The 22,226-nt window shown below is 35.7% G+C and overlaps 1 protein-coding gene across 2 annotated transcripts in view; it reads left to right on the top strand.

The window, feature by feature from the left end:
- Positions 1-44: 44 nt before the first annotated feature.
- Positions 45-22,226, top strand: part of camk1b (calcium/calmodulin-dependent protein kinase Ib) — a 47,644-nt gene continuing 25,462 nt past the window's right edge. For both annotated transcript variants that reach the window (XM_058791284.1, XM_058791283.1), the window contains exons 1-2: positions 45-200; positions 8,186-8,296. In XM_058791284.1, the coding sequence (XP_058647267.1) occupies positions 8,211-8,296 (86 nt within the window). In that variant the 5' untranslated portion in view covers positions 45-200; positions 8,186-8,210. The remainder of the gene's footprint in view (positions 201-8,185; positions 8,297-22,226) is intronic.

Genomic DNA, 22,226 nt, shown 5'->3' with positions numbered 1-22,226 from the left:
ACCCCGCCCCCATTACCTGAGAGTCAGCGATCTCTTTGATCTGATTGGCGCAGAGCAGCAGAGGCGCTGTGACGTCAGGGCGCGCTGAGACTGGGTCAGCCGGAGGAAGCAGCAGTCACTAGATCTCCGCGAGACCAGTGCGAGCGCCCCGCGTTCAGATTACAGCCAGAGACGCGCATCTGCACCTCTGCGATACACAGGTACCGACATCCACTGCATTTTAACGCTGTTTAACACGAAATGCTGAGGACAGGCGTGCATGATCGATAACTGCCGCTGTGTTCCGCAGCCGTTTAAAAGCTTTTAGTAACATGCAATTTTGGTTTTATATATTGATATCATGTAATGTGTATGTATGCATGTTCATAACGCTGTAGAAAACGTGCCTTATTAATAACCATGCACTTGCCAATGCAGGCTAGTCCCACAGATTAAAAGCTTACAGTCTGTTTTAGTTTGTATTAGCTGGTTAGTTATCTCACTCAATCTGAGGATGTGGTCAACCACTCCTATAGGTCTTTGAATGCACTGAAACTTTGATAGTAGGCTATATAATGGATGAACTTAGAAACAATATATCTGTTTTTTACGTTGTCATTATGATGCATCAATTTCTTCTTTTCAGATATATGTAAAAATATATTTTTCTGTTGTATTTAAAACTCTGCAAGTTTAAAACTGAAAACATACCCCCGCAGCATTTAATGAAACTAAATTGCCAAAATCACGCTTTTGAACTTCAGAAACATTCTGACATCAGACTAGTGAGCATTTCTACAAATTATCAACTGTGTTTATCAGTCAGTATTTGTTAGTGCCATTAAAACTGATTTGACATTCTTTACTGTAATGGTGTTTTTAACCGTTATTATGACTTTGTCAGGCTGTTTCCTCAAAAGTGGCACAGTTAAAAACCATCAAACTTGACAGCAAAACCACAAAACACGAGTAAAATTGCTTAGCAAAGTGATTTATTTCATTTGACACCAGAACATTTACAAAAAACAACAAAAAAAAAAGCCTTAAAGCAGCAAAAAAGAAGAAAAAGAAAGGCCTGTTTAATTGTAAAAATCAGAGAGACGGTAAAAAAAGAAAAAAAAGAAAAAAGGTTGCATTGATATAGAATCTTTTCTTTCCATTCTTTAGATATGGAAGCTGCTAACCAACATATCAGCAGATAAATCTAAATCTTGATGTACATTTTTGTAAACCTTATGACGAAATCAAAAGGCTCATTGCATCCAAGCACTTCAAACTATATCAAACATATAACTGCTTAAAAAAATAAAATAAATAAAATAAAAACAATTATTTTTACAAGAAGTTGTAAACAAAATCATTTACAATTTTCATATCTGACAGATAACACACATTTTTTTTTATACCAATATGACCTCCAATATATTGTGCATCCCAATATGAATGGTCAATAACATGACTTTAGAGGAAAACAATAAATAAATGTATTGCACAACCCCTTTAAAATATATGAAACCACATTTCACTGTATTTGACCATAAAAGGACAAAGCTTGCTTCTAATAGACTGAAAATGCTTAATGTTTTAGTTTCATCGGCGTTATCTTATCTGAACACAGCATCTGTTTCTTTTAACCAGTCAATCAAGTAGTTCCATATGTGTGTCCTTTCTTTTTCAGGCAATTAGCATTTCTTTTCTGCATTCTTGTGACATTTCCTCCTCTTTCACACTGCCAGTGTTGGCATTACCGGTATTTAAAGCATTTTGGCTGTTTGATTTCCTCATTTGAACATTCAGGGATCTGACAGCCTGCCAGTTTTAGCAATTAATAATCTCAGATGTAGTTGGTAACAGTCTATTATTTGACCAGTTGGTGTACAAGAATAGATTAAGCCTTTATCAGTCGTTGTGGGCTGCTCTGACAGTCAGAATGTGACTGTGATGTGCAGATAGACGCATTAATGTTAGGGCTGGTTACAAGCAGCGTGTCTTCCTCTTTGCAAACTCTTCGTTTGTGCAGTCAATTGTGCAGTTCTGTGCTAGGATGTAGAAGGAAATAAAGTCACAGTTATCGCTGCATTGTAAGTGTCCTAAAACAATAACAAAGCGGCAGCTGAACTTCCCTGTGCTTTCCTGCGGCGTTCACTTCCCTTTAGAGTCATGTCGAGGGCGCTGTGCTTTGACGGAGCTATTTGCACATATAAAATAAACAAAATACAGCATTTCGTTATAGAGCAAGTCATGAAGGTACTGTAACTAAAAGCTGAACTTTGTATCTGCGGACTCATGTAGTGATGTGGATCACACACTTGATGGGTTGATTGTCGCAAGCAACCATATGGCATTTGTGTATCTGTAAGCATCTCGTCCAATGCTTAAAGAGACAGTGCAACCAAAATGAAAATTCTGTCATCCTTTTCTCACCCTCATGTCATTCCAATCCTGTTTGACTTTCTTTCTTCTGTGGAAAACAAATGTGTTTTTTTTTTTGCTCATGGAAGTCATGGGACCCCAATGACTTTCATTGTATGGGCTAAACATGTTAAAATATTCTTTGAAATATCATCTTTGTGTTCCTCACAAGAAAGAAAGTCATACAGGTTTTTGGATCAGCATGAGGTTCAGTCGGATTTCATGTTTGGGTGAAATAATGAAAATTTTGGCATTATTCTAGAGAAGCTTTGTGGGTATTGACACACACACTTCACGATTTCATTCACAAGCCCTTGATTCAATTCCACTCTGGATTCTGCCTGATTCATTTGAATATATATCAGGCATAGTACATGTCAATTGTTCATAGGGAAAATAATTTCTACCAACCAAAGCTATGAACTGTACAGGAAGGGAACCAGTTTTTAGGTAGTTTTTAACTGGTTTTCATGACAAAATCACTAACAGTAAAAATATAATTAAAATATTGTGCATATATTTTCTTGTTGTCTAACAAGCTATGGACACGGAACAGCAGTGAAGTTTTGAAACTGCATCAAAAGAAAAACATTAAATATTGATAACCGATTAAAATTGATTAATAGATGTTGTCAACCCAGCCCTATTTTGCAAAAGTTCAAAGCTGCTAAGTCTATTAAGCTCCACAAATAACAAAAATAGGTAAATAAAGCACCATAAAATTAGTCCATATTGCTTTTGCACTATATTGAGATGCTATGTGTGAAGTACAGACCAACATTTGAGTTGTTATGAGCTTCCCCATTTTGGGGGTGTGTTGATTCGTTTGATTTCTGACATAGTTGTAATGATCACTGATCAGTGTTGATTGTGGAACCTTATAAACAGATAAAGCAAGTCATTATAAAGCTTGACTGAAGTGGAGGCCTTTTTTTAGGGTGAGAGAAAACTCGCTAAGGTTACCGCTGTGTGTATGTACGCTCTATACTTCCTGAGTGTGAATTATGTTGTGGTTAGATAGCTCACCTTAAAAGGGGAAGCTCAGTTTGTGGTCATAAACGCCCGTGACAGACTCTATTAGCACGAATCATGAATCGTTCTGAGTGTGGTGTGACACTATTTTGACCTGCTGAAGGTTTAGGTGTCACTCTGTATCTCTTCTGTCCTCTTCTGAGCAGCCATGGGAAACCAGTGAGTATCTCCATCGTCTGTCTGATGAATTCAACATTTTGAATGCTGCATGATGATCTAGATGGTAGCGTTGTGTATGGATGTGTCTGTTTTCAATCCTTCAAGCTTGCCTCTTGATTATCCTTTCTGTGTGGGTTAGTTCATAGCTCTTCTACAATCTATTTCTTGACCTCTACTTGGTTCCACACTAACAAATAATGAATTGAAACCCTTTCTACCACTGGACCTGCATGCACAGTGATGCAAATACCTTTGTTATGATATATGGTGCCTATGTATACGACTCTTAAAACTTCTTGCCTGAGATTTTGGATGCCTTTAAATCTTTGATGTTCATATTTTGCTTGCCTGGGGAGTCTTGGATGAAGTGTAGTCTAACTCAGGGATGTGTCTGGATGCTCTGGTGATTCTCAATGAGAAAATGGGTTTGTCGATAGTGAGAATTTAATGTCTCCCATCTTCTTTGCATGTGTCCATGTTAGACGTCAGCCTGGGCATCACATGTAATTCCTGCACTCTTTCTTTGCCGTCTTTAGCTGTGTGGGGTTGTCATCTGTCTGGAATGCAGAAGTTTTAAGGAAGTATACCAGTTTTAAGAGAGATTTCCAGCATTACATTTGTATAATGTTAAACCAAAAGTGTGATTGTAGCAATTATGAACCAGTTCAGATTTCAATTACTACAGTAATGCAGCGTAGTGCTTTGAGAAATCAATATTTGTGGAGTCAATTTAGTTGTGCTGTGACATCAAGTATTTCCTAATACACCACATCCTGCAGTCTAGAGAGAAGTCTGATGTTACCCATACAAAAATGTGTTAAGTCTGTGTGGCTTTTCATCCTAGTAGTGAATCCCTATTAACACGGTGAACTAAAATACAGCCTACAGTGGAAGTCAATGGGATAACATGCAATTAATATCCTGAATGGATTTATCCTACATTTGTTTTGTTTGTTTTTAGGTCAGAATTTTCCAGAAGAATAATAAAAAAATCATTCAAGATAAAGAAAATATGTCATTCATGTTGGTTTATTGAGGCTTTTGAAAAACAATTTTTAAACCATTTTCAAGAAAAAATGTTTTTTTTTTTTTTTAATGACTCGTCATGTGGTGTAACCGTCAAATAAAAAATAACATTTTCCCACACATCTTAATCATTATTATTATTATTGTGAATTTTGAGTTGGTTTGTACCATATGTACAACTTGTAATGTCATAAAAAGGTCAACTTATTGACCATGGAAGTCTTAATGGGTCTTGTCTTTGATATAATTTAAAATGTTTATGTCCTGCATGTTTTTGCACGTTGTTTGCGTCACATTTCTTTGTTGGTCGCACCGCATTTTGCAAGAATTTCATTATTTTAATGAGTCTTTTTCTTGATTATCACGTCAAGGATAGGGACACTCTGACATATTTGACTTTATCAAAATTTGTATTCAGAAATGAAAAACATGCATTACAGAAGAAGTGTGTTCATTGTATGTATGAATAGCATGTTTAATGTATTTTTTGCATAAAATAATAGGTTGCGATGCAAATGAGCTTTATATAAACTAGGCCTAAAGGTTTGATCTATTTTCTGTCAAATGACAGCATGCCACAGTTGCTGTCGTCAGAGTTTAACTTTCTAAACCCAGAACTATCTTTAATGTATGTCAGGTTCAGCTATGACTTTGAAGCAATTCAATTTTGATGCTAGCAAACTTTAAATGCTCAGATGTCTTATCAGTGTAACATGGCCGTGACATTACCCAATATTGCTACCTCATTTTGCACAACTTCTGTTTTAGGAAAGAGGAAATGTACTGCCTCCGATTAAGAAACAATTAACAGAGGTTTACCGGAGAGACAGCCCTCCCTAAATGCACATATTTAAACGGCTTAGAGTGTTTACCGAAACTGTACACCTAAACCAACCGAGATCCCACCGCAGCTGCTCTGTTAGCTTGCCATTTGGATCCAGACACACTGTGGATCACCGGGTTCCCATGGAAACATTGTCATCACAAAAAAAGTAGACCACCAATTGTGTTTAAGTTAGAATAGACATAGCCAAAAACAGCACAGTAGACCTTTATGACTGACTGTAGGTGAAATGGTTTGGCATGAACTATCTCCCTGAATTGATGGCGACAACTTTTAGCACGAAGAATATAGACATAACAGACACAACAAACCCCCACCCAACAAGTCGTGAGTCTCTCCTGAAAGTGATTGCTGAAGATTGCAGACCTGCTGGGTGACCGAATGTGCAAAGCTGCGTAAATGTTATTTTGGTATTGATCTTAGGATATCCCTACGGCTGTGTGGAGTGAAAGTAACATTCACAGCTCCTAAACTGTTTGGCGACTCGTGAATCGTGCTGTTGAAAATCAAATGGCAAAACACTATGTAAAGATTTACAAAATCACACATTTTATGTTTTGTTACGAAAGCCAGGTGATATTTCAGTAACACTTTATTTTAAGGTTTCACATTTTACGTGCACTATTATAATAACAAGAGATTATGCACAATTACATACAAGTAACCCTAAACCAAACCCTAATCCTAACCCTAACCCTATAGTAAGTACATTTAAGTACTTAAATGTATAATTACACTGTAACAAGGACACCTTAAAATAAAGTGTAACCTTGTACTATTCCAGAGCTATTACATTGTATCTTTTCAGTGTAATGCACTAGTATTAAATTCTGGCCAATGCAATAAGCCACTAATTATGTCCATGTTATGGTGATATGGTGATAGAATACTAAAATGTATTCTATACTATTTTGGCTAAATGCATTATGAAAATGTCAAATTATAAAACCTACTAAACACTAAAATCATTTACAATCACAACATTATAATGTTCAGTATGAAAATTGCATATTGATTTTGAGATTACATTTAAAAGGTTTGTTAGGTTAATAGTGTTTTTAAATGTCTAATGTGTTTAGTTTTCAATACAGTTTCCTATATGTGACCCTGGACCACAAAACTTAAGTCTTAAGTCGCTGGGTTATATTTGTAGCAGTAGCCAAAAATTTTTTAATTTTATGTCAAAAATCGTTAGGATATTAAGTAAAGATCATGTTCTATGAAGATATTTTGTAAATTTCTTACCGTAAATGTATAAAAACTTTTGCTTTATGGTCTGCTGAACAAAAAAAAAATGGAGAATCTACTGTAAAACTGCTTCAATGCATGAAATTACTGCAAACATTTTACTGTATTACTGTATCCATATTCTGACACTGCAGAACCTGGAAAATATCTCAATGAAAACGATGAATGAATAATAATGCAGCTTTACTGATAATGATCATTATATCTACAGAATGACTCAATTGCCTGCTGGAAAATTCATCTTAAGATGACGCTATCTGTGTTTTTGAACATGCTTTGCTAAGAAGTTCATTTGGACAACTTTAAAGGCGATTTTCTCAATATTTCTATTTTTTTTTTTAAATAGTTGTATCTCGGCCAAATATTGTCCAAATATTGTCCAAATATTCAGCTTTCAGATGATGTATAAATCTCAATTTCCAAAAATTGACAATTAAGACTGGTTTTGTGGTCCAGGGTCACATATGGACTGCTACTTAATGCTGATCGGTCAATAAAAGCCATTCTATATTGCATATATAATTATAGTTGAAAGTTTTGCTGGGTGTCTGCTGTGTTCCATCACACAGAACATGTTTTTTTCTCTCTCTCTGTAAAAACATGGACGTGTTTGGGACTCCATTCTAAAAGCACCACGCTCAAGTTAAAAAAAACTTCAACTTGAAAAAAATAAAATGAAATAAAAATGTCTCTAAACATTGCGTGTTTTTTTTTATTTTTATTCATTTATTTTTTTTCAATGACTCTGTGTCTTGAGCTTTTAAGCACAAAAACGTTTTCTGCATGAATAACCCCTAAAGGTGCCCTTTAGCCATTTTTGTTCAGGTGGAAGCTAGAACAGGTAAGTAGCAGGTAAATTAGTTTCTCTTAGTGTCTTGAATTAAGACATATGGTGAAAAGCATTAGTTTCCACCATGCTTAACCAGCTAAGAATCAAACTTTTTCTTTGTATGTACAGTACAAACTAACAACCTATAAAAGATAAAACCATGTGGAAACACAAGTGTTGCAAGATTCTTTAAGTAGCTGCGGCTGATGACTGAGCTCAGTTTACACTCTCATGTCTCACTGAAGACTGAGCTAAATAAAACAGGCCTGGATTATAGAAGTGTGTAGTTGTCAGAACCCTTGCTTTGAAATACTCAAGGAAAAACGGACAGATGGGGAGCACTTGCTTTGACATGATGGTGTCTTAACAGCAATCAGTTTACACATATTTAAAGTCCTTAATGCTTTAAAGACACATCATGCGTCTTAAGGTGACACTTGTAAATGATACTGCAGTCATGTAAACCTGAATATTTCCACATGGTGAGGTCAAAGTCCAAGTGAATTGCCCTGTAGGTAAAAGTTTTTAGAAATTCATCTGAAGCCGAGTTGGTTTCTGGGAAATGTCATGTCACAAACTGAAAGAGTTGGCCTGAAATATCTGTAGGATTGTGTTGCATAGCACAGTAATTAAATGGTTTCTTCTTCTTCTCTCAGTTTCTCCAACATTGACCGTAGCAAAATGCCATTGGGAGAGGATGGACACTCTTGGAAAAAGAAAACATCGAACATCAAGGACATGTATGACTTCAAAGAGGTTTTGGGAACGTAAGTATAAGAACATTTTACTTCCAACTCAGCGTCTACAAAGCTACCGCTGATGTTTGCATTTAAGCTGATGGTGGTTGTTTCTTCCTGACATTAATCAACTTGTCTGAATTGAATTATGTTACAATTTTGTGCTGAGGACTTTTTTTGTGTTGACCTACGTGGACATGGCATTTCTCTTTCGTTCCAAGTACACGATCATAACATTTGCCAAAGAAATCAAGATTTTAATGGACTTTTAATAGGGAACATTCAGTATTTAGTACTCAGCCCACTCTGACGAATCAGATTACATTAGGAAATTATCCAATCATAAGAGAGCCCATTTATGAATAGAGGTCTTAAAGGTGTAGTAGCAAAAACTGTCTTTTTAATACAGAACCAGTATTTTTGGTGCAAGAAGCCTCGACTAACATTACTTTAGAGAAAAAATCTCTATAATAAGACTCCCTTAAAACAAACCAGATATTCTCAATTCGACAAGCAGCAACAAAATTCCCACAACTGCTCATACTGTATGTTGCTGTCATTCTGATATGAAACTGTCCAGGCCATTTGACATAAAGTGCTTATTAATACTTTCTTAGTCATTAATTTTTCTGGTTCTGATCCCACTTATTGTTTTGTTTCTTTAGCTATTTTATAAATGACTCATTTAGCACTTTTGAAAAAAATAAAAAATAAACATTAACCCTGCACATTTGGTCATAACTGCAACACTTCTTCCAAAGCACTGGCAGAGTATTTTAGTATAATGTTCCATCTGCAGCAACAACAAAAAAATAATACAGAAGTATACATTCATTAAACACTTCCACATGCTTTACTCAGAGCCGGTTTGAAGACTGGGGGCCATTGTAAGGGCTTGTTTAGTTTTCGGGCGTGCGAGTTGACCCTTGCCCTCTTCTCATACGGTGACAGGAGTGGGAATATTCAGGGCCCGCATCCCAAGCCTGGATTCAGTGCACACAGCAATGTTAATGGAATCTTCTGTGAGCTCATGTCTGCAGTGAGAGTAACAGAGAGAAGGGGAAATTATGCTTTCATTTATTTAACTAGAGTTGCTTTAGAGTTCTCTGCTGTAAATACTGTAGGTTTAATGAGAACACAGAAAGACGTGCAATGTTTTAAACAGTCCCAGAATCCCAGAACAAATGGAAAAGTCTCAATCCCAACAAGATTTTCTTTCTCAAGCCTCAAGATTTCAATATTAGCCAAACCCTGTTCTTAAGGTCAGTTTTGTATGTTGTCCAGGCTTGTTTGGGGATAGATCAACGGCTCTACATCGTTCAACTGCGAGTTCATCGTGGGTTGGTTGTCTTGGCAACAGGAGGAGACACTTTCCATATGGACTATAACTGTTGCTATGGAAACAAAGTTTTTATTTTCTATTAATAATCTGGTGGGTAAATGTGTAAGCATCAAGTGCCTCAATGTTCAGTCTAGTGGGAAAGATTTTTGGGGTATTTTGTCCAGTCGTGATGGTCTGCTGGATTTCTTCAGGCTTCCCCTGTGTGACTTTGTGTTGCAGTGGATGCTCACCGATTTGAGGGACAGTGTGCAGCTCCTCATCAAATCCAGGACTAAACAAACTCTTTAAATAGCCAGTCTCATAAAATCTAACTCATAAACTGGAGAAGATGACAATATAATGTCAAACTGTTAATGTGCTTCACTAAAACTGCTATTGAGTAAGTGTGAGGCTCAGGAAATGTAAATTGATGCAAAAACCACAGCCATTTCCTTTGGCGTGGAGTCATCAAAGCCCCCTGTAAAAACCAACTTAGGACCATCTGTACCAAGCTTGTAGAACATTTTGGACCAGCAATAAACCAAAGTGGTGGTTAAGCTGGATTTATGAACACGGGCCATCTAGAAACATGCAAAAATTTTCAAAAACACAGACAGCGTCATCTTAAGATGAATCTTCCAGCAGGCAATTGAGTCATTCTGTAGATATAATGATCATTATCAGTAAAGCTGCATTATTATTCATTCATCGTTTTCATTGAGATATTTTCCAGGTTCTGCAGTATCAGAATATGGATACAGTAATACAGTAAAATGTTTGCAGTAATTTCATGCATTGAGCAGTTTTACAGTAGATTCTCCATTTTTTTTTTTGTTTGTTCAGCAGACCATAAAGCAAACAGAAAATCCCATGGACCTAAGGCCCAAAAATGATAACAAAAAGTATAACCCCACACCAATGGACGATAACGTTTTGTTTACTCCAAGCTCACGCTACAGTCATGACGTCGGATTGTGTGTAAATCCGATTGTTTTTATTACTCATTAGCGGAAATTTTTTTTCTTAAATTGATTCCAACAATATCGTTACTCTGCGCAGTTATTGTTATAGTTGAGGTGTGGATGTCCCTATTCTCGTAAAATTAGAACGACTGTTTTATAGGTGTAGTTATCGTCATTGGTGTCAACAGCCCTTTGTACTGAAGGAGGAACCTGAGCCGAAAGTCATAGATACTAGTTGGTCAGTAAGCAGTCACCCAAAACACTTTAGCAGCTAAAACCACTAAGATCTAGTCCTGATTTCTTTGTGGTGGAATTCTCCACGTGTCTTATATTTGAGGACTTGATTCCAGACTCTTCTATGGCCCGACGCCTTGGATGTTTGTCCGTAAAGCTTATGGTTTTACGTGCTTACGCTATCATACAGTACATTACAGATATATTACAGTATCCCTGGTGTATTTGGATTCTCGTGAAAGCGCTGTTTGCTGTTGGCTCTGTTTGTATCCAAGAGCAACAGACTGTGTATTTAGCTTTTGGGCGGACGCTGTTTGTTCCATTCTGTTTTAACAGTTGTTGATGTACTCAGCACTGAAAACTGTCATGCTTCTTCACCCCCACCCAATCCCTCATGCCCCCGCGCTCATGTAGTTATTCTACAAACTCAGTTTATCAACACCATAATGACTTCCTTGAGTAAATGTTTGACTAAGTGACTCCTGTGGACACTCTTTCAGATTAAACAGACTGTTTTTTGAGGACATCATTAAGAGGGTTGTGTAATCTTCGGTAAGTACACATAATTGCGATGCTTAGCAAATGTACATTAGACTTAAATTCTTGCATGTATGTGTGTTTTTCAGAGTTTCTGAATACAGTTTCTCCAACTGTAACACACATTCTTGTCTTTTTTGCACTTATAGTTTGCGAATTGAGCGAATTATCAATTTTAAAGATCATTTACAACTGTCAACTGTAAATAACAGGTTTACAATTTTAATAGACTTACAAAATTGTAATAGACGAAATGGAGTGCATTTATATCATTTAATGCACAGCTAGTCGTGCATTATCCTACTTATACCATGGTCATTTGCCAGCATTGACAAGTTCAAGTTGCAGCACAAGGGTAAAAATGCCGGTTATTTTCACCTGTTATGTAGCACATTTATTTCAATGAATGAATTATGACTCTTTAATTAATTATCGATCGATCAATTGAGAGAGAGAGAGATTTGCGTGTGTGAATTACCTGCATCTGTGCATCTCTTTCTACAAATAATGAAGTTTGGTTACTTCAAAAACAGCAATTTTACCCCCTTGTTGCTGAGGAATATAACATGTGACCCTGGACCACAAAATCAGTCATAAGGATCAATTTTCTTTTTTGAAATTGAGATTAATGCATCATCTGAAAGCTGAATAAATAAGCTTTCCATTGATGTATGTTAGGATAGGACAATATTTCTCTCCCTCTCTCTTTGTGTGTGTGTGTGTGTGTGTGTGTGTGTGTGTGAGAGAGAGAGAGAGAGAGAGTGAGTCAATGAAAGCATCATATCAATGTAGAACGGAGATTAAACTGACTTGGAATTACCTGTGCGTTAAATGGTTTTAATGCATACCTGCCAGCCAATCAGAATCGAGCATTCAGACAGACCATGGTATAATAAAGTAATAATGACTGTACTTATGTGTTATCTGATACTCAACCTATAGAAAGATAGCAGTGTGCTCTTGTTATGGTTACATCCTTAGGTCAACATGACTGTAGTTGCAAGCATCTATGTTACGCCATAATACTAATATAATGAATATAATAATATATCAGATTCTTATTTTTGTTTACTGAAGCATCATTGTTTTAAAACGCTCTTTATTTAATAAAGTGAGAAATAATGACAGTACTTATGTGTTGTCTGTTATAGACTCTATTGAAAAACAGTAGCGTTCTGTTGCTATGGTTATGTCGTTAGGTAAATGTGACTTTAGTTCGCAAGTGTCTATATTACGCTAATATAATGAATATCCTAATATAACACAGATTCTTATTTTTTTGTTTACTGAAGCATCATTTGAAACATTTTTTTAAAGCTCTCTTTATGTAATATGTAGAATAATGTATTTTTATTATTTATAGTCCTACTTTCAACATTTCAACCCATTTTGTTTCTGAAATGCAACATATTTCAAAGCTAAGCAGGATCAAAAATTTTTATTAAATTAAAAAAGTTGTTTCAGAAGTGGAGCAAATTTTGTGCCTAGTTTCAATAAGAACAAAATCATGTAAGTAAATGGGGTCTATTTTTATTTCACTCATATTATAGAGTTTAGTGTCCCTTTGTATATTTTGGTCTTTCTTCTGCTTGGTATCTGGCCATTTTCTGCTCTGATCATGTAGTGAACATGCATCCACACTGTAACAAACACTTATGGGACAAGTGTAACAAAAGAGCTTGTATCGATTGTATTTCCTGGGCATGTTATTGTGTCGTGTTACCATGAAAGCCTTCCAGTAATCTGAAAAACACTAAAAATGAAGATTTAACATCGATGTTCCAAAATAGAAGGTGGAATTAGTGGGGTGGGGGGACTGTGACTGAAGCGGTTTTCCGTTAAGTTCCGCTGGCCAGTAGCCAGAGCTATTTTTAGTTAATAGGCTAGCGTAGGGTTGGCAGTTTTTGTACAGTTAATCAAAATATTTATGTGCACAGCATTTTTACGTAAGTATGTTGTGCAGGATGGATATTTTTACATCGCTCTAAAATAGAATTGGTGGTGGGAGCAAATAAGCAATAACTACATTATTACATTTACGTTTTATGTAGTTGATGATATGTGGAGCCCGCTCCCTTATCTTTGTAATTTTCTGAACCCTAGAAATGGATTTTGACAATAGAACGGGTCTAACATATTAGTTACACTAGCATTTTAAAGAGCGTGTGTGTGTGTTGGGGGGGGGGGGGGGGGTCTGTAAGATTTGATAAGAAATAAGTCTCACCAAGGCTGTATTTATTTGATGAAAAATACAGTAAAACTGTAATATTGTGAAATATTATTATAATTTAAAATAGCTGTTTTCTATTTTAAAAAAAAAAGACATTTAAAGTCAGGAATACATTTAGGATCCTTTGATAAACAGAACATTCAAAACAATAGCATACATCTTTTGTAACAATTTAACATTATTACTGACACCCGTGATCAAATTAATTTTTTTCACCCGCTTTATTGTCAAAATAGGCAGCAACTGTAAACCTTGTGACTTAGAAAATCTAATATTCATATCATTATGTTAACCTAATGTATTTCACTTTGTTAGTGTGGGGTTTTTTTTTCTGGCATGTCATTTTGTTTCACAACAGATCACATGCCCAACCTTATTTAGTGGCACTGCGAGAACTATGCCACTACCCAGCATGCTTAGCGGGGCTGGCGGTGTGTGGGCGGTTTGGAAGCACTGGAATAATCTAAAATCAATTCAGAGTATGGATCGCCTGCTGTTGCTGCTGACCCCGTGCCCTCATACTTTCATTTCAGTGATTGATAGACAGCGAGAGCGCAGGACAGCCAGCAGTTTGACGGATTTCTGTCAGGTCAGCATAATTGTGTCAGACCTGCTTAGCTTTATGCGCTTTAAGACAAGTCTGCATTTGGAGTTTCTCAAGAAGACATATAGCCCTGTTTCTTATAACATGACTCACACTCGTTCTCCCAGCCCTAAAAAGTCACTCCGGGGCACAGCGGGAGGTGGCCCGTTTATCACCAGGTCTACAGCACACAGTGAAGTGTCAGATGTCTTACAGACGTGCATGCAGGTCCATTCAGCTGCTGTCCAATGTCAGAAATCCATTAAACCCTTGTGAAAACTGATCTTTCAGTCAAAGAGTTGAATAAATATTATATTTAAAATGTACTGCTACAATGTTGATGGTCAACATTTTTTTTTTTCATTTTTGTGAATTAAATCCAAGAGCTTGTTGTTGCCATTCTCCACTGTTTGAGCTACAGATATTGTAGTATTATTTCTATAATATTATTTAGTATTTTAATATTAATTTATATTTTGAATTAGATTCAGTTCATTTTAATTTTAGTTTAGTATAGTGTTTATTTTTAAATTAAATTTTAGTAGTATTTTAGTACTAGTATTTTAATTTTAGGGTTTTTTGTTTGTTTTGTTTTGCTCAAATAAGTCTGTTTATTACATTAGACTAGGAAAAGTCAATTTTAATATTTTGATTTAGTTTCATGTTTTCAGTTTTCATTTTAAATGTACTTTAAATTTTAGTAATTTTTGTGATTTGTATATATAGCTTTATTTAAAAATTATTTACGTTTTAATTTTAGCAGATTAAGTCCTTCAGTTTATTTCATTTCAGTTAGTTGCCAACACAACATTTCTAGTTTTCGTTCAAGTTTTTCATCTAATATTTATACTTTATTTCAGTTTTAGTTAACAATAACAACTAATCTGGTATAATGTAATAACTGTACACTAAGTTTATATGATTTATATGTTGTCAGAATCCATGTCTATTTTATATGGCCAGAAGAACGTCATAAAACTGTAGTACAAACGTTGTGGGATGAGCTTAGTGTTATGGGTTTGTTCAAATTCATTACGCCAGGCATGAGCAGTAGTAAAAATAATGCTTGCCTTGACTTTTGTTTTGCTGTGTAACATTATCCTGTTTAACAGAAGAATGTTTCAGCACTTGGATATCCAGTTTTGATGCACCGTTTCCTCCAGGTACTTGATTTGATTATGAAGAACCTATAATCCCTCAGAATAGGCACTGAGCTGAACCGAATCACTGCTGAGTTGCCATAGTGATTTAATGGTTTCTCTTTCATTGATGTGAAGCACACTAGGGCATGTTGAATTTCCATTTGCTGCTTATTAGCGGATGCAGTCACGGGCTCTTGTGAGTGTTGGTTTAACCCACAGCGAGATGGGCATGGTGTGTCATCCAAAGTGTTGTCGGAGCAGTTTGGGTGGTAGCGCAAATATTTAAAGTGAAAACCACATGATTGGTATTAACAGCAATTTGACGTTGTCATGGATGTTTGTTTTTCTCTGTAAAGAAAGAAAAATTAAGTCTTAAAGTGCATCGCATATATTTATTCAGCATTACACACTCTGTTAGGGCTGAGCGATATGGCCAATAATATTATGTTTTATATTATATATGTATTTTTTCTATATCATATGATATCAATATTTATCACAATATTCATTTAACATTAATGGGGAAGCAAATGCTTTCAAAATGCTTGTAAAATGCTTATTAACAATTTAAGTTTTAAAATGTAATTAAATGAAAATATAACAATTATGCACAACTGAACTGTATAAATTAAAACATGGATGAAATAATATCTTGGTTGTCCTTAGTAGTAATAATATATGTATTATTAAAAAGTTATTTAAATATTTTTTTAAAAAGTAGTAATAATAATACATTTTTGTGTGTAATAGTAATATATTTATGTCAGAATTTCTTTTGTTAAACCCACCGTTTACTTTGGAGGTTTGTCGTTTGTCGAAGATCTTTGAGTTTCAGTGTGTATTTTACAGTAGTTTTGACTCTCTGAGCAGCTCTGGAGATGAAGTTCAGTCCTCATACTGAGAGAGCAGACGCTGGAAACACTGTGAGCATCATGTGTGTTTGAGTTTGTGTAGTAGACACACACACACACACACACAGAGCAAGCAAACTTATTATTTTTTATTTATTTATTTTTAAACAGGTTGTACTTTATTTTAATGATTTGTTATGTGCCAGAAGAGGTATTAGCAGTAACTGAAAGTGAGTGTGTGTGTGTGTGGGAGAGCAGGTGTCTCTACCAGGCTGGTAAACACCATGAGGTGTCCCTGTACATTTATTATTCAATCACCAATCCTTGTACACACACACATTTGCACGCATATACACCCACAAACACGCAAGCACACTCTCAGTGGCATTGCCACAGTTTTCCATCCATTCACACACACGAGTGAGTGTGTCCCGAGACACTCGAGGAGTGTCTTCTGCAGCGATTATGCCAGGAATGAAAGGTTAATCTCCTGATGGCTGTCGCTCGTTTCTCCACATCCCCCCCGGCCCACTAATCTGCTTCATCAATCATTGCATCATCAGCCCCTCCCCCGTTTCCTGTATCAGGTGTCTCCATCTTGCACAAGCAGATGCATTCATCTGCTCATCAAGTCCGACTTTCACAGGAAAAATGTGACATTTTTCCTGTGCATTGTTTTTTTTTCACCGCAGCTGATGGTTTGCAGTGACTAGAGTATATTCTTCATTATCTGCCATTCCCACCCCACCCACTACTCTCATCATTAGAGGCTCTAATTTAAGAACAGTACGTATTAAATGCATTGTTATGTGATATGTGATACATACAAAATTATTATATGCAGTGATACATCAGAATTATTTATTTATTTATTTTTACTGAAACACCAAGAGCGAAATTAAAGTTTTAATTTTACTGAAAACTGAAAAAATAAAATAGTAAAGTAAAATAATTAAGTTTAGTGTATATATATATATATATATATATATATATATATATATATATATATATATATATATATATATATATATATATATATATATATATATATATATATATATATATATATATATATATTTAGGAAAATGCTTCTTTCTAGAGGCTTTTTTTTTTTTCTGTGGATATTGAATGATTTCCTGAGGTAAATGTAATGTTATGTGATACATTTTTTGCAAACTGTTTTATTGAAGTCTTTCTGCAGATGAAACACTGATTGAGCAATTACATGAAACTGATACATTTGTCTTGGTGTAAACAGGCCTTAACCCTGTGACTTGCCCACCAAGTCAACAGAGGTGCTTGTGCATAACACATCTGTGTGGCATGTGAAGATGCTGCGTAGTGTTTGGAGCTCTTCACAATATATTTTTCACACAGAAGTTACAGCTAAACAACTTTTTACTTTAGTGTCACATTTTTAGGACGCCATGTCACGTCTGATGCGCTGCAAAAGACACAAAATGCAAGTGCAACACTCAAAACACGTCCATCTAAAATGTTTACAAAGAAAGACAATAAAAAAAGCAGCATAGTGCAATGCAAAAATGCTAGCAAGGCAGTTTGCTAGTTTTTGGAACAGAGCTGATAAATGTTCCTGTTGGTGTACATAGGTCATTGAGACATTATTTTCAATTGGAAAGTTATTTCTTTCCGTTGTAAATTAAACATTTGTGCTATATATAGTTTAAGCCTTGTTTTTTTCCAAAACTTGATCATGTGAAAACTTGGTCATGTGATCTCAAACAATGAAATTACTTCCTTTCATCTGACACTTCATAAAAGGCCATGTGAAAGTGAACATCCGTGAAGGGCCTGTACACATAGTGTTCTCTTTATTCAAATAACATTTAAAATTCGCTTTTATTGTCTCACCTCTTTTTTCTGTTTGTCTAGTCTAGTCATTACAGATATTGTCTGTTCATGTTTAATGGTAGTGTCTGCAGGCTAACCTCTGGGCTCGGCCGGCGGCCAGGTGTGAGGTCGCAACTCCTGCTTTGGAAACAAAAATATCCCAGGGGATCAATCAGTGCTGCTGTTTGTGCATGTTTGTATGCGACCCTGATCGACCACATTCTAAGTGCTCATCCACTATACGACATCTGTGAATCACATGCCTAGGGGAACTGTTGACATCATCTCTGTGCCAGAAACATTCAGCAACACTATCACAATGACCTAAGGGAATAGGGAAAATGTATATAGTGAATAGCATATCATAACTGTAAAGAGCATTGCTTTACTGTTCTTTTGGATTTCCACATGATTTTCACATGTGCAGAATCACATGTATATGTGGACACATGTGACCACATGTGCTTTTGCACATGTTAAATTCATTGGTTTTTCTGTAAGGGCTGTCCTTTAGTTTTATGTTTTCATAGAGTTTAGGATTGAGACAGACACTAACTTACTGGTCACACTAACTTACATGTTATGATATGATATGCTTAGGCTATGATACACAGGCAACTTTAGTTAAAGGGGTCCTATTATGCTCTTTCACAAAGTCTTGATTTTGTTTTGGGGGTGTACTAGAACATGCTCTCATGCTCGAAAAACACATTATTTTTCACATAATTTACATTATTATGATACCTTTCTCCCCAGCCTGACAAACGGCTCGATTAGTTCCGGGTTTGATGAAGGCCCGCCTTCTGAAAAACTAAATGTCTTGTGATTGGTGTGCTGTACCAGTGTGTTGTGATTGGCGAACAGCTTAGACGGTGTTTCAGTACTGCCCCGCCCCTTGCCAAAGCAGCAAGTTCCGTCTGCTCCGGTACAGTTAAGGATGGCGTCGATATTGCCATATCAATTTGAGCCGGAATTAGACCCCGAGAATATTGAACAAAAGGATCGCGCAGAACCTTTGCACGCAAGACATATGTGACCCTGGACCACAAAACCAGTCTTAAGTCGCTGGGGTATATTTGTAGCAATAGCCAAAAATACACTGTATGGGTCAAAATTATAGATTTTTTTTTTTTATGCCAAAAATTAGTATGACATTAAGTAAAGATCATGTTCCATGAAGATATTTTGTAAATTTCCTACTGTAAATATATCAGAACTACATTTTTTTATTAGTAATATGCATTGCTAAGAACTTCATTTGGACAACTTTTTCAATATTTAGATAACGATTTTCTCAATATTTAGATTTTTTTGCACCCTCAGATTCCAGATTTTCAAATAGTTGTATCTCGGCCAAATATGGTCCACTCCTAACAAACCATACATCAATGGAAAGCTTATTTATTCAGCAATCAGATGATGTATAAATCTCAATTTCGAAAAAATTTACCCTTATGACTGGTTTTGTGCTTCACGATCATTCGAGTGGTAACGTTATTGTTGTTTTGGGCACGGGGGTGAAAAAAAACTGTGTTTCTTTGACATGGCGAAAACTTGACGCTACAGCAGCTCTTCTTCGTCGTCATCTTGTCTGATACGTTCTAACCATGACCTCGCCCCTCCCCACCCACCAACCATTCGAATTTCCGTATGCGGGATTTATTTGAATGATATTCTAATAAGCCGCTTTGTGATATCACAAAAACCCCGGAAAACAACTTTGTAGTCCAAACGAGCCGTTCATTGTAGTTCTTGAAAAGGGATTTTTTTAATCTCCCTTTGGAGTGGACTTTGAGATTTGTAACTTTGTAGATCTTTTTTTATGCCCAAACATACACACTACACACTGACTAAAATTCAAAAAGTGAAAAAGCATAATAGCACCCCTTTAATGTTGCCGTCAACGGGCAACCAGGTGAGACACAGGGCCCACAACCGTTCTGAAGTATCCAGATAGAAATTTGTTACCCATTCTCATTGGGAAAGTGCCCAAGCTGCATTGCTCAAAAAAAGCTGCCCGGCAAAATCGTTCAAAAAGTTGCCCCGTGTATCATCAGCCTTACTGTGTGTGCTGCATTGTGTGTATTTGTGCATATAAAGTGAACAGTAGACTGCTCAACAGCTTTTTAGGTCTTTGCCCATAATCTACATATTTATAGGTTCATATTTTGACCAGGCTAATAACTGTGCTTCCTGCTTGGCAGATTCACAGAAGTGTTATGAACAATGTATTCGTTAAAGCTACAAGAATTGTTTATTATTATTTATTGAATATTATTATTAATAACCTGAATAATGTATTTACTCTTGCTTTACTGTATTGCTGTAGTGATCATATATAAATGTTTTGAGAAGGTTTTGTGTTACACTGAAATTGCGCTAAAATTAAGCTCAGCTATTGCTAACATAGATCAAGGTTTGTTGAATTTGCTGAAATTACTTCATGAAAGCATTAGTAAGAATGTGTTTCAAAACTACAGACCAATCAGTAATGTACCATTTCCTGGTTGTTTCATTTTTTTAACAGGTAGTAGTTGTTATTGTTAGCTAAAACTATTAAAATAATCTTCATTAATTGAAATAAAGCTGAAATAAAAAATAAATATTAGATGAAAAACTAAAAAAAAACAACAACAACAGAAATGAATGAAGTTGCCTTGGCAACTAACTGAAATGAAACAAGCTAAATTTAAATGACTAAAACTGAAATAAAAATAAAGATGGATAGAAATATTAAAAAAAAAAACTAATAAATTTGACAAAAGCGTGTAATAAAATTACTAAAACTTACAAAAACTAAAATGAAAAATGAAATACAAAAATTAAAGCCAATATTAATGAATACTATAATAATAGTACTTAATAAAAAAAAATATTTGAGTGAAAAAACATTGTAAGAAAATGTTTACATTTTAATTAAGAATATAAATATTTTTAGCAAATATAAAAATCCATTGCTATAAATAAAAATTGATCATTCTTTTGTAATGTGGACAGTGATCATTTGATAAAGAAAACCTAGTATATAATGATTTTTTTTTTTTTTTATATTTCTAGCAAATAAAAAATGTGTCATTCCTTTGTGGATTATATTGATCATAAATGGGAATTTAACATGGTTAGGACTCAAATCATTGCTTATGAGTGTCTAACTGTAGCATGTTTATGCAGGAAGTCCCTACTTCACTGTACTGTGAATAATTTGTTCACCCAGAATCAGCCTGCCTTGTCCCAATTCAGATCATGATCTAAAAATGTAAAATACACAGTGCTGTTCTCAGATCAGCTGATCTCACAGACTCTGGAGTTAGCTATTAAGTTTAACCTGAACTAAGCAGAGATATATGGCATCCGTCCAGAAACACTGGGCCATCTGACTTGATTCACACGATTCAGTCTGAGTCTGGCCTCCAGCACAAAAGCTGCACCTGCTTTTTGTTTATTTTGGGGAGCGTTACATAACGCAATCAGCACAAATGACTGTTCTGTGTCGAGTCTGTGGGACCTGCGTGGAACTGAATTTAGGCTGAGCACTGCCTCAGGAAGCAAGATGTCATGTGGCGTCGGTCTCTTGAGAGATTAATTATTAAATTGTTTGTGGTATCTAATTAGATTGGATTAATAGTTTTCTAAAGAATGTCTCACCCCCATGAAATTTGTTTGCCTCAGTGCTCTAATTTAATGTGAAGAAATCTTTAATAATGTACTGGTCACACTTTTCCATGCAATTAAAACCAAAAATTAGCTTTAAGCTTCTATGCACCATAAATGTATTATAGAAGTAGCCGATTGATTCAGTTCACCAAAGAGGTCTTAATGATTGGTTTATGATTTGAACTGATAACGTTTGGACTCAACAATCTGGTTGCAGTGGTTATCAGCCTACAACTGTAGGTTATTGAACTATTACTTTCAAATTTATTTACGAGAAGGCCCTCTCTTCTGTGAGATGTGAAAGTCATGAAACACAGACTGAAAGTTGCTCTCCCCCCTGCACTTCGCCTGACCTCTTGTTTCCTCTCAGGGAAACCGCAATTTCTCCAGAAGCCAAGCCCAGCAGAAGCCAACAAAAAACCCCCCAACAGACTGTTGTTAATGGAACATGAGAAAGAAACCGAGAGAAATAGACAGTTTATTAATGGGAAAGAGTGCTTAATGGAGGGAAAGAGAAGATAAAGGAGAGAGAATGTGACGGTATTATAGACGCTCTCCCAAAGATGTCGGTGACTGTTCCAAATAGTAGGCAGAA

This window comes from Onychostoma macrolepis, chromosome 11 (genome assembly GCF_012432095.1).
Source record: "Onychostoma macrolepis isolate SWU-2019 chromosome 11, ASM1243209v1, whole genome shotgun sequence".
Taxonomy (NCBI): Eukaryota; Metazoa; Chordata; class Actinopteri; order Cypriniformes; family Cyprinidae; genus Onychostoma; species Onychostoma macrolepis.
Note: the sequence above shows the minus strand (reverse complement) of the source record. Positions and strands in the feature narration are given on the sequence as shown.